Consider the following 11,440-nt stretch of genomic DNA (forward strand, 5'->3'; position numbering starts at 1 on the left):
CGGCGTGGCGCGGCTCTCCAGCGCGGAGCTGAGGGGCTGCTCCAAGCGCTGCTGCGGGACCGGGGCTGGCAAACGCAAAAATCCCGGTTTTGCTGATTTTGGCGTTGTCATATCCCGTTTTTTCTGGAATTGGCCTCGTTCCTCCAGTTCACCCCTCAATCCTGCGGGGCGGAACTCGCCTTTGGAGGAGGAGAGAACTGCGGCTTGGTCTGGGACATGTTCTCGCTTTGTTTATGTGCATCCCGAAGGGAAATTCCCGTGTTGATCCAAAAATCCTGTTGTCAGACGTTTGTCCGAGCGCCCAGAAGTCGCGTAGTTAATTTTGTGGGGTTGTAATTACACGTTTGCGGTTTTGAATTGAGTTTAGTGGGTTAGTCAGTGCTAAACGCCGGAAGGAAGCTCCGAGAGAGCTGCAGAGGGGCTCGGCTAAGGGCCGGGAATAGCAGGATAAAAAGGGAATGGCTGCCCACTGCCAGACAGCGGGCTTGGGTGGGACAGGGCGGGGGAGTTCTTGGCTGAAATGGGAAGTTGGAGGTTGGAGCCTGGCGAGGAGACGCCTCTCCTTCAGCTGAACTCTTGTGCAGGAGGTGGGATCATCTGCAGGGCTTTTCCTGCACATTCCCAATCCCGGGAGCTTTGTCCACCAGGTGGGGCCGGGACACAACTTTTCCACTTGGTATAGCAGGGAATTGGTTGGGAGTGGGATAGAGTGCCTTCCTTTTTTCCTTCCCCTCTTCTCTTTTTTTTCCTTTCCTTTCCATTTTCTCAATTTCCCCATTTTTCATTCTCTTAACCTCTTTTATTTTTCTTTTCCACTTCTCTTCCTTTCCCCATTTGTTTTCCTTTCCCTCTTTTTTTCCTTTCCCCTTTTTGGTTCCCTTTCCCTCTTTTTGGTTCCTTGTCTGGGTTTTTCCCTTCCTCCATTTTTTTATCATCTCCCCCTTTTTTCCTCCCTTTCTCTCCTTTCCTTTCCTTTCCTTTCCTTTCCTTTCCTTTCCTTTCCTTTCCTTTCCTTTCCTTTCCTTTCCTTTCCTTTCCTTTCCTTTCCTTTCCTCTTCAGTTTCCTTCCTCCATATTTTTTCCTCTCCCCCTTTCCCCCCTCTCTCCTTTTTCCTTCTCTCCTTTTTTTCTCTCCTTCTCTCCTTTTTATTTTCCCTCTCCCCCTTTTTTCCCCTCTCCCATTTTTAACCTGTGGTTTAACTACTGCACAAGACACCTGGAAGCCATAACAGCTTTTAAAAGCTCCAACTCCTCCCAGACATATCCATGTCCTGAGCCCAGCAGGTTTCCCTTGACCACAGGGATTATTTTGGGTTTCCAAGCTGCTTTTTTTGGCAGAGCCAAAGCAGTTTCCCCCCAGTAACCCCCAGTGTGGCCCCTGCAGGTGAAGACGGCGTTCCGGCAGAAGGCTCTCACCTGCCACCCGGACAAGAACCCCGACAACCCCCGGGCAGGTGAGAGAGATGGGGCAGCTCTTCCTGCTGCAGTTTTGCCTTCTCCAGGCTCCTGGAAGTGCCTCTGCTTCCCTAAGTGCTGAGGGGATGGCTGGGTGTGTGTCCCTGGGGGTGCACACAGGGCTGGGAGTTGCTCCTGTTGGTGTTAACTTTGCTTTTTAAGGCTGAACGATCCCTGCTGGGTTTAGAAACACCAGCAGTAAGTCAGTGCTGCAATTACAGCTGCAACCCTCCAAAGCTTCCCAACCTTTGCCTGTTTGGACACTGCTTTGATCTGTATCTCTGACAGTCCAAACTTCACCAGCACTCCATAAATCCTTTTTTATCTGTGGGCAGGGCAAGGGGGAATTTCAGCTGCCTGCAGTGAGGGATTGCTGCGGATGGAGATTGTGGAATTAGCAGTTACTTTGTATTTTGTGTGTCAAGACTGATCATGCATCTTTATAAAAAATAAATACAGTTTGCCAATGCTTGTAATGGGACAAGAGGAAAGACTTTTAAAGGATAGATGGCTGTAATGCAACAACTTCCAGTACAGCATAAGCAGGACTTCTTGTTGAAGGAAAAGGACAGAGAGGGAGAAGGAAATTGTGAAGCTCCAGCTAAATCTGGCGTGAAGGAGATATTGCAACCCAAAATGAAAAGAATCAGTAAGAAAAATTAAGCTTGTGTGTTCTAAGATTTCTCTTAAAATGAAAGAATCCCAGTTTTTTGTTTCTTTATTTACTCTCAAGTTTGTGTAACACCTTTGAGTTGAGGTGGCCCTGGCTGGAAGTTGGCTTACAAATCTCTTGCAGAGGGGAATTTTGTTGCTTGGAGAGACCTTCCTGCAGGAATTGTCTTTCCTGGTTCTTCCCCAGGTCCCTCACCTGGTTTCCCTCATCTTGCCCTTCTTTCTTCTCGTTCCCAGCGGAAATTTTCCACCAGCTTTCCCAGGCCTTGGCCGTGCTCACAGATGCAGCAGCCAGGGTAAGGATGCTCCCTGGGCAAGGGTGGGATTTTGGGGTGGTGTTGGGAACTGTATTCCTGCCTGTCCTGCTCTCTGCTCTGACAGAGGCTCCATCAATACAAATCTCAGCTGTTATTCTGTTATTCCCTCTGCTTCTCCATGAGATCAAATCTCAGGGTCCAGGTAGGAGGTTGGAGAAAATGGTGTTTGGGATTTGCTGCTGGGAACAGCTCTGCCCTGAGATTCTGCCTTTAAAAATGTTCTGGACTTGGGCATATCCCATTTAATAACACCATCCCTGACTGAGGAACACCAAATTCCCATGGCAACATCTGCCATTCCTGTTGAGTCAGGGGCTGACAAATGAGTAATACCTGGATGCAATTCCTGAGGCTCCAAGCTTTGCTGTCTGTGGGACACAGGAGAGCTTGGATCCTTCTGGGGCTGTGAGGAAGTGGCTGAGAACCCACTGCCGAGGCTTAAAAGAACCTGGAAATATCCCTGGAAAGAATAAAACCAAAAAAATGAGCAAGGAACTCTCTCCAGATTAGCTCAGGAGAGGGAAAAGTGTTGATTCAGTTGATAAAAGCTAAAAACGTGAGCTCCTCTTTTCAGGTACTGGCAAAGCTTGTAATCCAAGAAGCAGCAGATGCTTCAGCCCTGCTGACAGGGTTTCAGTCCCTGATGTCATTGTATTCCCTGTTTTCCAGTTTCTCTCCTGGTTTCTGTAGTTTCCCACTGTTGTGCTGGTTCCTTGGCAGGCAGCCTATGACAGGGTGAGGAGGGCAAAGAAGGAGGCTGCAGCAAGGACACAGAAACTTGATGAGAAGAGGAAGAAAGTAAAGCTTGGTAAGAAAATCAAACCCTCAGTTCTCCTGAGGTCTCCCCTAGCTGGCTGCTTGCATTTCTCTTTCCACAGGGGTCAGTCCATGGGGGATGACTCTGGTTTCTTCATCCCTAGTACAGTGCGGTAGACCTGGAATCTCCTCCTACAGCCATAGGTGGGGTGATCCTGCTCTGGGAAGGAGGGAATTAGGTCCTGCTGTGGGAATTAGGGGGTTGAGGACTGTTAAGGCTCCTTTGGTGTGTGGGGCCAGAGGAGAGGCAGCAGAGCTGTCAGGATACTGGTGTAGCTGCAGCCAAGTTTGTGATCTATCCATCTTTCTCTGGCCAGCAGGGAAAATTCAAGTTCTCTTTGGATTGTTTTAGTTTTGTTTCTTTCTCTGCAGATCTTGAAGCCAGAGAACGGGAAGCCCAGTCCCAGGAGAACGAAGAGGAGCAGATCAGGATAACGAGATCATTAGAAGAAGAAGTAAGGATAAATTCTTAGTTCTCTCTGCTGTTTTTGAGAAGAATTGCTGGAAGTATTTCCATTCATGATGAAATCCATGGGATGAGGTTGTCAGGAAAATTAATTCACAAACATCAGAGGTTTATGTCCAAAAAGGAGACAGAGGAGTCCTTTGACTTTATTTGAATAAAGGGAGAGGCCATGGGGCATTCCCCTGGGGTCTCTCAAATTTTTGGAGGGCACAGCGTCCCTTTTTATCCTAATTTCCTGGCCCCATTTCCCTTCTCTCTTTCCCCACTGGCTCAGGTATTTGAGAGGTACAGACTTCCCAATACACCTGATACTGAAGATTTCCCTCTTAATGTATAATCCTCCCTTTCAATTTTTAATTCTTACACAATTTAGGGGTTTTTCTTCCCCATTGTTTCTTTCATCTTTTAATGTCTAATTTCATTTATCAGCAAACCTAAAGTTTATTTGTAAAAGCAAATATCTTTTTCCATTCATCAATCAGTGGAATCTTTTCCATTGTTTCTTTTATCTCCCAATGCTAGTTGTACCTACCAGCAAGACCCATAGCTTGTTTGTAAAGACAAATCTGCTATTCCTCTCAAGGTGCAAAAAATCTCTGGAGAGCAGTGCTTCAACCTTTGGGATTAAAAGGCTCTGTGAATCAGAGAATCCTGGAATGGTTTGAGTGGGAAGGAACCTTAAAGCCCATCCAGTTCCAGCCCCTGCCATGCTTGGGGACCCCTTCCACCAGACCAGGCTGCTCTCTTTGGAGCTGCCCCGGGGGAACTGGCAGGAGGGGTGTCCCAGGAGATGTGTGTGAGGCCCAGGCTGTCCTTGGAGGTGCCCAGGTGGCATTGCAGCCCTGGCACTGTGCCTTAGGTGCCCGTGCTGTGTTCCCTGTGCCGCAGATAATCCGCCTGCGGGAGGAGGGCTCCCGGCAGCTGGAGGAGCAGCAGAGGCTGGTCAGGGAGCAGATCCGCCTGGAAAGGGAGCAGCACAGCCGAGGTGAGCGCAGGGAGCACCTGCAGGTGGCTTTGGGCTCTTTGGCAGCTCTCCACCCTGAATTTTTCCAACCTTCTTGCAGGGAAAAATGCCTCAGAACATGTCTCCTGCTTGTGTTTTTGCTGACCTGTTTCTAGCCTTGATCCTGGCAAGTCTGTGCTTCCTAAAAGGGAAAAATGCTCCCATGGAGTATTCAGTCTATGCTGCAGTTCCTGTTGCACGAGATTTTTGGGACTGGAATGGTCCAGTGGAAATCCAAAAGTGTTTCATCATATGTATGTTCTCAGGGGAAAAAAATTGTGCAAAATGCTGAGGAATTTTCATCCATGCCCTTTCCATCTTTTTTTTTTTCCTTCTTTCTTTAGGCAAGCAGGAAAGAAATGGAGCAGAAGGCAAAATAACTCCTAAGCTCAAGGTAAGACATCCTTAAAAAGCTATGTTTTGGTGAAAACTGATAGAACATGGTGGAAAACAGAAGGGACATTTCAACCCTGCTGAGCTGGCACATCTTTTTTTATACTGGGATGTATAAATTCCACTCCATGGAATGTGCATCATCAGGTGAACAGCTCCTGTCCTTGCTGTTAGAATTCCTTCTCACTCACTTTTTCTTTGTCTGCTCCAGATTTCTGAGCCTGGGATTGAGTTGTCTGTGCTTTAAGCACAGAGAAACATCTGCTAATTACCCTGGCAGAGCCATTAGCATCCTTTCAAGTGCAATCTTTTTTTGTTCCAGTGAGCAGCGTTTCTCCCTGTTCCCCAAACAGTTTGTTCCCTGTGCTCACTCCCATGCTGAGATCACTGTCTTGGCAGGCCTGGGAGTGTGGCTGGAAATAGCAGACGTGGTGAATGTGCAGGGGGGTGGGAGCTGCTTGAGCAGGCAGCACATCCAAAAGGGGAAAAATTAACTCCTGCCGTTTGTTCCCCAGCTCAGGTGGAAATGCAGGAAGGAAGATGAGACTGGAGGGGGATACTCCAAAGATGTGCTGCTGCAGATCCTGCAAAAGGTCCTGTCTGACACTCTTCCCTTTGTATTACTGGGTCTTCCCCTGATCTCAGGGCTGTAACAATAGTGAATTCTGGGAAGCTGCATATCACAGAATCATGGAATGGTTTGGGTTGGAAGGGACCTTAAAAATTATTCAGTTCCACCCCTTGCCACAGGCAGGGACACCTTCCACTATCCCAGGTTGCTCCAAACCCTGTCCAGCCTGGCCTTGGACACTTCCAGGGATGGGGCAGCCAGAGCTCCTCTGGGCAACCTGTGCCAGGGCCTCAGCACCATCATAGGGAATGATTTTATCCTAATAATCTAATCTAAACAGGTAGTCTGATCTAAACAGCTGGTTTGAAGCCATTCCCTGTGTCCTGTCACTCCATGGCCTTGTAAGCTGGAGTGGTTAATTTCCTTCCCTGTTCAGCTTTCTTATGCAGTTTTCAGAGCTCATCAGCATGATCGTGGAGTCATTAAGGTTGGAAAAGATCTCTTAAATCATCAGATCCAACCTTTGAACCAAGTTGGATCCTTTGATCCCTGAGCTGGGAGCTGTTTCCCAGCAGAACAACTGCAGACTCTTCCCACTGGATGCTGCCTGCCCACTTAGTCTGGCTCTGTGGTTGTGGTGCACTCATCCTTCACTTGAAGCACTCCACATCCCTGCTGTGGCAAGTGCAGAGGCAGGCACAGACAAGCCTTTGATCTGATCAATCCCACCCTGGCATCTTTCCCCTCTGAGCTCAGCAGCCCTCTTGCACTGGGGAGCCAAGTGTGTAGCTCCATGCCTTCCCAGATTATTTCCTGGAGGGACAGAAATGATGGGATCCGTGGAAGCAGGACAGAAATGGTGACAGCTCGAGCCTCATGTCTGTGAAAACACATGTTTTCTCTTTGTGTTCATTTGATAACTGAACTTGACATCTCTCCTGGCTCTGTAATTAACTTTCCTTCCTTTCTTTCTTCCCACAGTATGGTGATGTGCTCAATTTGTTGATCTCCAGCAGGAAGACTGGGAGTGCAGTGGTGGAATTTGCCACGGTGAAGGCAGCTGTGAGTGTGCAGATCCCCTGCTGGCTGTGCTGGGGGTGGCACAGGACAGGTGACAGCAGGACACTGCCCTGTCATTAAGGCAGTGGAGAAGGGTAATGAGAGTCAAAAGGCACGGAGGGAGTGGCACAGCTGGAGGCACAAACCCAGAGATCAGGCACATAAACAGGTTGTGCATGGAACAGGCTGAGGGAAGAGGCACTGCCTTAAAAATCAGGCTCTGAGCACTTACTCAGCTCTCTCTGTAGGTGAAAAATGCCTTGGAGTTGGGCTTATGTGTTTTGGAGGTGATATCAGGCATTTGAAGTGAAAAACAACCCAAAATGTCTTGACTCACTGTGAGTTATAATAATTCATGTGGCTGTGGGAGCAGAAGTCATCAGTTATCCTAAATTTTAGTAGTTCCACAAGCTTGGGCTGTATGAGAGTTTCCTTGTTAGCTTTTCTTTCACTCATATCCAAATGATAAAAATCCCCAGAATTGTGTGAGACCTGTATATCAAAAGTGCTGGCAGGAGTATGGACCATAGAGGTGCTTCTCATGTAGGCAGCTGTGAAATCTGGGAGTCATGGAATGGTTTGGGTTGGAAAGATCCTTAAAATCTTACAGAGTGGAACCATAGAATGGTTTGGATTTGAAGGGACCTTAAAAGACCATCCATTTCAAGCCCACAGCCATGGGCAGGGACACCATCCACAGCCCAGGTTGCTCCAAGCCCCTTCCAGCCTGGCCTTGGACACTTCCAGAGATATGTCTTGTTTGTGCCCTGCTTGGCCTTGAGGCCATTCTGAGATGGGAGCATGATTGTTAGGGACTTGTGAGGGAAGGGAGCAGGGTCTGAAATTCAGGTGGTGATGGAAAGGTGTTTTCCCTGGCAGGAGATGGCTGTGAAGAATGAAGTTGGCCTGCTAAATAACCCCCTGAAGATTTCCTGGCTGGAGGGCCAGCCCCAGAGCCGCCCCAGCACCGTCCTCCCTGACAGCACCAGCCAGCCCAGGAGCTCACAGGTAAGGAGATGGAAATCTGGTGCTGGAACAACCTAAATCTCAGAGTGCTGTCAGATAGCAGCTCTTGGGGCCAGGACTGACTTTCCCACTGGGAAAGTGGCTTTCTAAAGGACCTCCTGCCTGGGCAGCAGCACACTGGGAGCTATTTGGATCTTCACACATTCCCTTTCTCTCAAGTGAAGAGCAAGGATGTTCCTTGCTCAGCCCAAAGCCTCCAGTGCCATTATGATGGGATTTTTGCAATCCTCTGAGTGACAGCTGCTGAAAGGTTCCTTTAGAGAGCCTTGGTTGCTCACTACATTCCCAAGAGGAGGAAGCTTCAGTGCTGGAAGCAAACCTCTATTCTTAGGGTCTGCAGGAGCAATATCAAGCTAAATACCCTTTTGTGTGTTCACTCCCTAAATATTTTAAGCTTGTGAGATTGTTCAGTGCATTCACTCTCTTCATGTTTCATTAAGTATTTTATTTATATTATTTGTAATTATGCATCAAAACACCTGATTGTTATCCTGTCCATGTAGGACCAGGGAGAGTCCTGCAGCCACAGAAGAGTCACCAGAATGTTGGGAAAGAACACAAAAAGCAGAATCCAAAGCATGTTATTTGAGAATTTCTCACTAGCAGAGAGTGAGAACTGGCTCATTCCTACCAAAGGGTGCTGGTGCAGTTGGGGCTTTGGTAGTGGATTCCAGCCTCTGTGGGTTCAGATCCCTGAGTTTGTCTTGGCCTGTTTCCATGCCCAGAGCTTGTTAGTGTGGAAGTGCAGCGTCTGCCTGCGGTGCAGGATTAGTGTGGTGGGGCAGCAGGGAGAGCAGGAAAGCAGCACACACAGTGCTGGTGACTCACCTCTGCCCAGCACAGCTCCTCAATCCCACTTGGCTCTGGGAATGCTGAGGAGCTGCTGCCAGGGACCTGCACCCTTCCCAGGAGCTGCACAGCTGGTGCTTTGCTGTCCTTTCTGCTGCTTTTAGCTGTAAGAAGCTGCACTTTCTGGGATTGCACTGCAGCCTTGCATCTCCAAGCTGCTCTCTTTCCTGTTTTCCCTTTTTCCCACTCCAGACCCTCCCCAAATCCTCCTGCTGCATCCACTGGGATGCTCCTAAAACCTGCAATGTGTTTATAGCTCCTCTTGGCTGATCTGCTTCCAGCTGACTTAGCTTGTGCTCTCCAGTTCAGGAGTGTGCAGAGTGAGCTCCCAGATCCCTGATCCCTCTGCCTCTCCCCTTCACACCCAGCCTGGCTTCCTAGGCACCAGGCTCCACGTTCTTGCTTCCAGGCTGCACTTACCTCATTCTGATTTAAGCTGCCCTTGCTTCCTATTCGCTTCCCCCCTCTGTTTTTGTCTGAATCCACCCCCGTTTTGTTCCCACTGTGTGCAAAAGCAGCTCCTCTGCTGCTCTGCTTCAGGAAACAGCCCAAGCCTGCAGCGTTCTCATGGCAACACGCTCACTACTCATCCTCTGCTCCCTGTGTGAGACAGGCAGCCAGTACTCCCTGCCTGGGAGAGCCAGCCAGGGCCTGAGAGCCAAAATCCACAGGTAAAGGACAGCCAGACCCCAGCCAGGGGCTTTGGGAGCAGTTCCCAGGTGGAAGCTGCTCATCTTCCACAGCCCTGTTGTCTCCTACAGCAACAGGTGCACGTTGTGCAGCAGTTCCTGGAGAGCTGCTGCAGCCAAGCAGGCTCCAGTTCCCCTTGGAATTCAAAAGCTGTGGCATGGACAGTATTACTCCAGGCTATTGAGAGCAGTGGCTGTGTGATGGTTCAAAGCACACAGTGGCTGTAGAGAGCTTGTTTTGCCATTCCAACAGCATGCAATGCTCAGTTTTGGGAAGATGTTCCCTGCTCCTGCAGTGGAATCTCCCTGCCAGGGCTCCTCAGCCATTCAGCCCTGAGAAAAGCCTCCTGCCTGGTGTTCTTGTTCCTATTCTAAACTCCTTCAGAGGTTTCAGAGGGTTTATTTCCTATTTTCTGACTTTGGGAGGTGAATCTCACAGGGTAAGAGGCAGCTGTGCCTACCCTGGAGTGCCCCTGCACTTTGCTGTGGCCACTTCCAAAGCTCCTGGTGATCTGGGGGCATGGAGGTTTTATTATTGTTGTTTTTTAAAAGAGCCATAATAGTCAAAAGGGTAAGAACTGGTAGTTTCTTTTAGCAGTTTGCCCTGGTGCTGCCCAAAATGTTCTCAGCCTGGCAGAGCCTTTCCCACTGTCCAGCTCAGGGTGGGCAACTGTTCCTGTCTTGCCCTGAGCTGTGTGAGCTCTCCTCAGGGGAAAAAGCAAGTCCCAGCAGCTCTGTCCTTCCCTCAGAGCTACACAGGTGTCCCACCCCCATCATAAAACCCTGCAGTGCCAGGGAGGATGGACCTGGGCCACTCCAGATACCCTGTGCTCCTGGTGCCTGGGATTTCTGTGGCTTGTTCCCAATGAAATGAGGCAACCAGACACTTCAGTCACAGATACATTTATTCTTCTATGTCTGTACAGCTGGGAGCTCAGTGCATGCGTGAGGCAGCAGTGTCAGAGACATCTCTTCTCCTGCCAGGAGGATAAATCCACTGCTGGTGCTGTATCAGGAGCTTACTTGGATGCTTACCTGTTTCCAGGCTGGGAGTGCCGCCTGCACTGGAGTTAAGGGAAAAGAAACCCACAAAGAGGAAGAGAAAAAACGGAGGAGCAGCTTTGAGCTCTCACATCCAAACATGGTGGGAGGAGAAGCCCCAGTTCCCGTCTCTCAGCCCTCAAAGCTTTGGCTTCGGGGTGCAGTGCTGCTGCCTCCTTGCAGGCTGCCTGCTGTTCCACAAGTGATCCATGCCAAATCCCTGTGTGTCCCTGGCCCCACACTGTCACATCCCCAAAATAAGTCTTTCCCAAAAAGTGCCAGTCTTCCCTGAGGATGGGACGCGCAGTCCGGAGTGGGAAATTCCCGGGGTGGAGAGCAGAAAGTTGGTCATGAGACAGCAGACGGTGCTCTCACCTGAGCACAGAGCCCGTGAGCTCTGCTCCAGAGGATTCCTTGGCAAGGACAGGGATGCTCTGTGGTGGGTGAGGCGAGGACAACAAAACAGGCCACACACAACAGGCATGCTCCAGTATCCTTCCTCCTGCTGGAATGGGAGGAACTGGCAGCAGCAGTGAGTAACTGGGATGTGATGGACAATGAATACCTTCAAATGGCGTAATCCCTCGGGTTCTGTTTCCTGAGGGTCTGCAGCACATCCTCAAGGAGAGATAGCCCCAAATCCACTTTGAAGGACAGGAAGGGGTCAGCCAGGTCAGGAAGAGTGGCGCTGTTGGGGAAACCTGCCTCTGAGGTGCCGTGGTCCGTAGCCTGGTCCTTGTGCGTGGGAGTGCCTTTGTGGTATGGAGCAGCGTCGGAAAAGGAGAGGTCGGAGTGGGAATCTGTGTGGTCAATGATGTTGGGGCAGCTGGAACTGTCCAGGTACAGCCGGGGAGGCTTGGGAGGGGCTTGTGCCTTGGCCAGGTTCTGCTCGCTCTGACAGGACAGGTACTCAGACTTGTCCTTCAGATCCCTCAAGCATTCCCTCTTCTGGCCATCCGTGTCCAGAGTGTGGCTGTTCTGGTTCAGGATGATGACTTGGTTGCCCAGTTTTTTGTGCCTCCTGAGGGAGAAGCGTCGGAAGAAGGTGGTGGACTTGAGGGACCCCCTGCGCCAAGTATCCAT

At 49.8% G+C, this 11,440-nt stretch overlaps 2 protein-coding genes across 3 annotated transcripts in view; one reads left to right on the forward strand and one right to left on the reverse strand.

Moving 5' to 3' along the window:
* DNAJC17 (DnaJ heat shock protein family (Hsp40) member C17) overlaps positions 1–11,440 on the forward strand; it is a 14,500-nt gene that overhangs the window by 279 nt on the left and 2,781 nt on the right. The window contains exons 2-11 of one of the 2 annotated variants that reach the window (XM_031061573.1): positions 1,385–1,454; positions 2,365–2,423; positions 3,165–3,252; positions 3,633–3,715; positions 4,615–4,711; positions 5,074–5,123; positions 5,638–5,715; positions 6,675–6,755; positions 7,632–7,760; positions 10,243–10,308. In XM_031061573.1, the coding sequence (XP_030917433.1) occupies positions 1,385–1,454; positions 2,365–2,423; positions 3,165–3,252; positions 3,633–3,715; positions 4,615–4,711; positions 5,074–5,123; positions 5,638–5,715; positions 6,675–6,755; positions 7,632–7,760; positions 10,243–10,308 (801 nt within the window). Of the gene's footprint in view, positions 1–1,384; positions 1,455–2,364; positions 2,424–3,164; positions 3,253–3,632; positions 3,716–4,614; positions 4,712–5,073; positions 5,124–5,637; positions 5,716–6,674; positions 6,756–7,631; positions 7,761–10,242; positions 10,309–11,440 lie in introns of those variants that run through there. The other variant, XM_005426496.3, reaches the window with a different exon arrangement.
* CUNH15orf62 (chromosome unknown C15orf62 homolog) lies at positions 10,222–11,440 on the reverse strand. Its single transcript, XM_005426495.2, has one exon. It carries the CDS (start codon positions 11,438–11,440, stop codon positions 10,925–10,927), a length of 516 nt encoding a protein of 171 aa, XP_005426552.1. The 3' UTR covers positions 10,222–10,924.

The sequence above is a fragment of the Geospiza fortis genome, unplaced genomic scaffold (assembly GCF_000277835.1).
Source record: "Geospiza fortis unplaced genomic scaffold, GeoFor_1.0 scaffold450, whole genome shotgun sequence".
Classification (NCBI taxonomy): Eukaryota; Metazoa; Chordata; class Aves; order Passeriformes; family Thraupidae; genus Geospiza; species Geospiza fortis.

Excerpts from the sequence above, each read along its gene's own strand:
- CUNH15orf62 (XM_005426495.2), bottom strand. The coding sequence starts at position 11,440 with ATGGATACTTGGCGCAGGGGGTCCCTCAAGTCCACCACCTTCTTCCGA.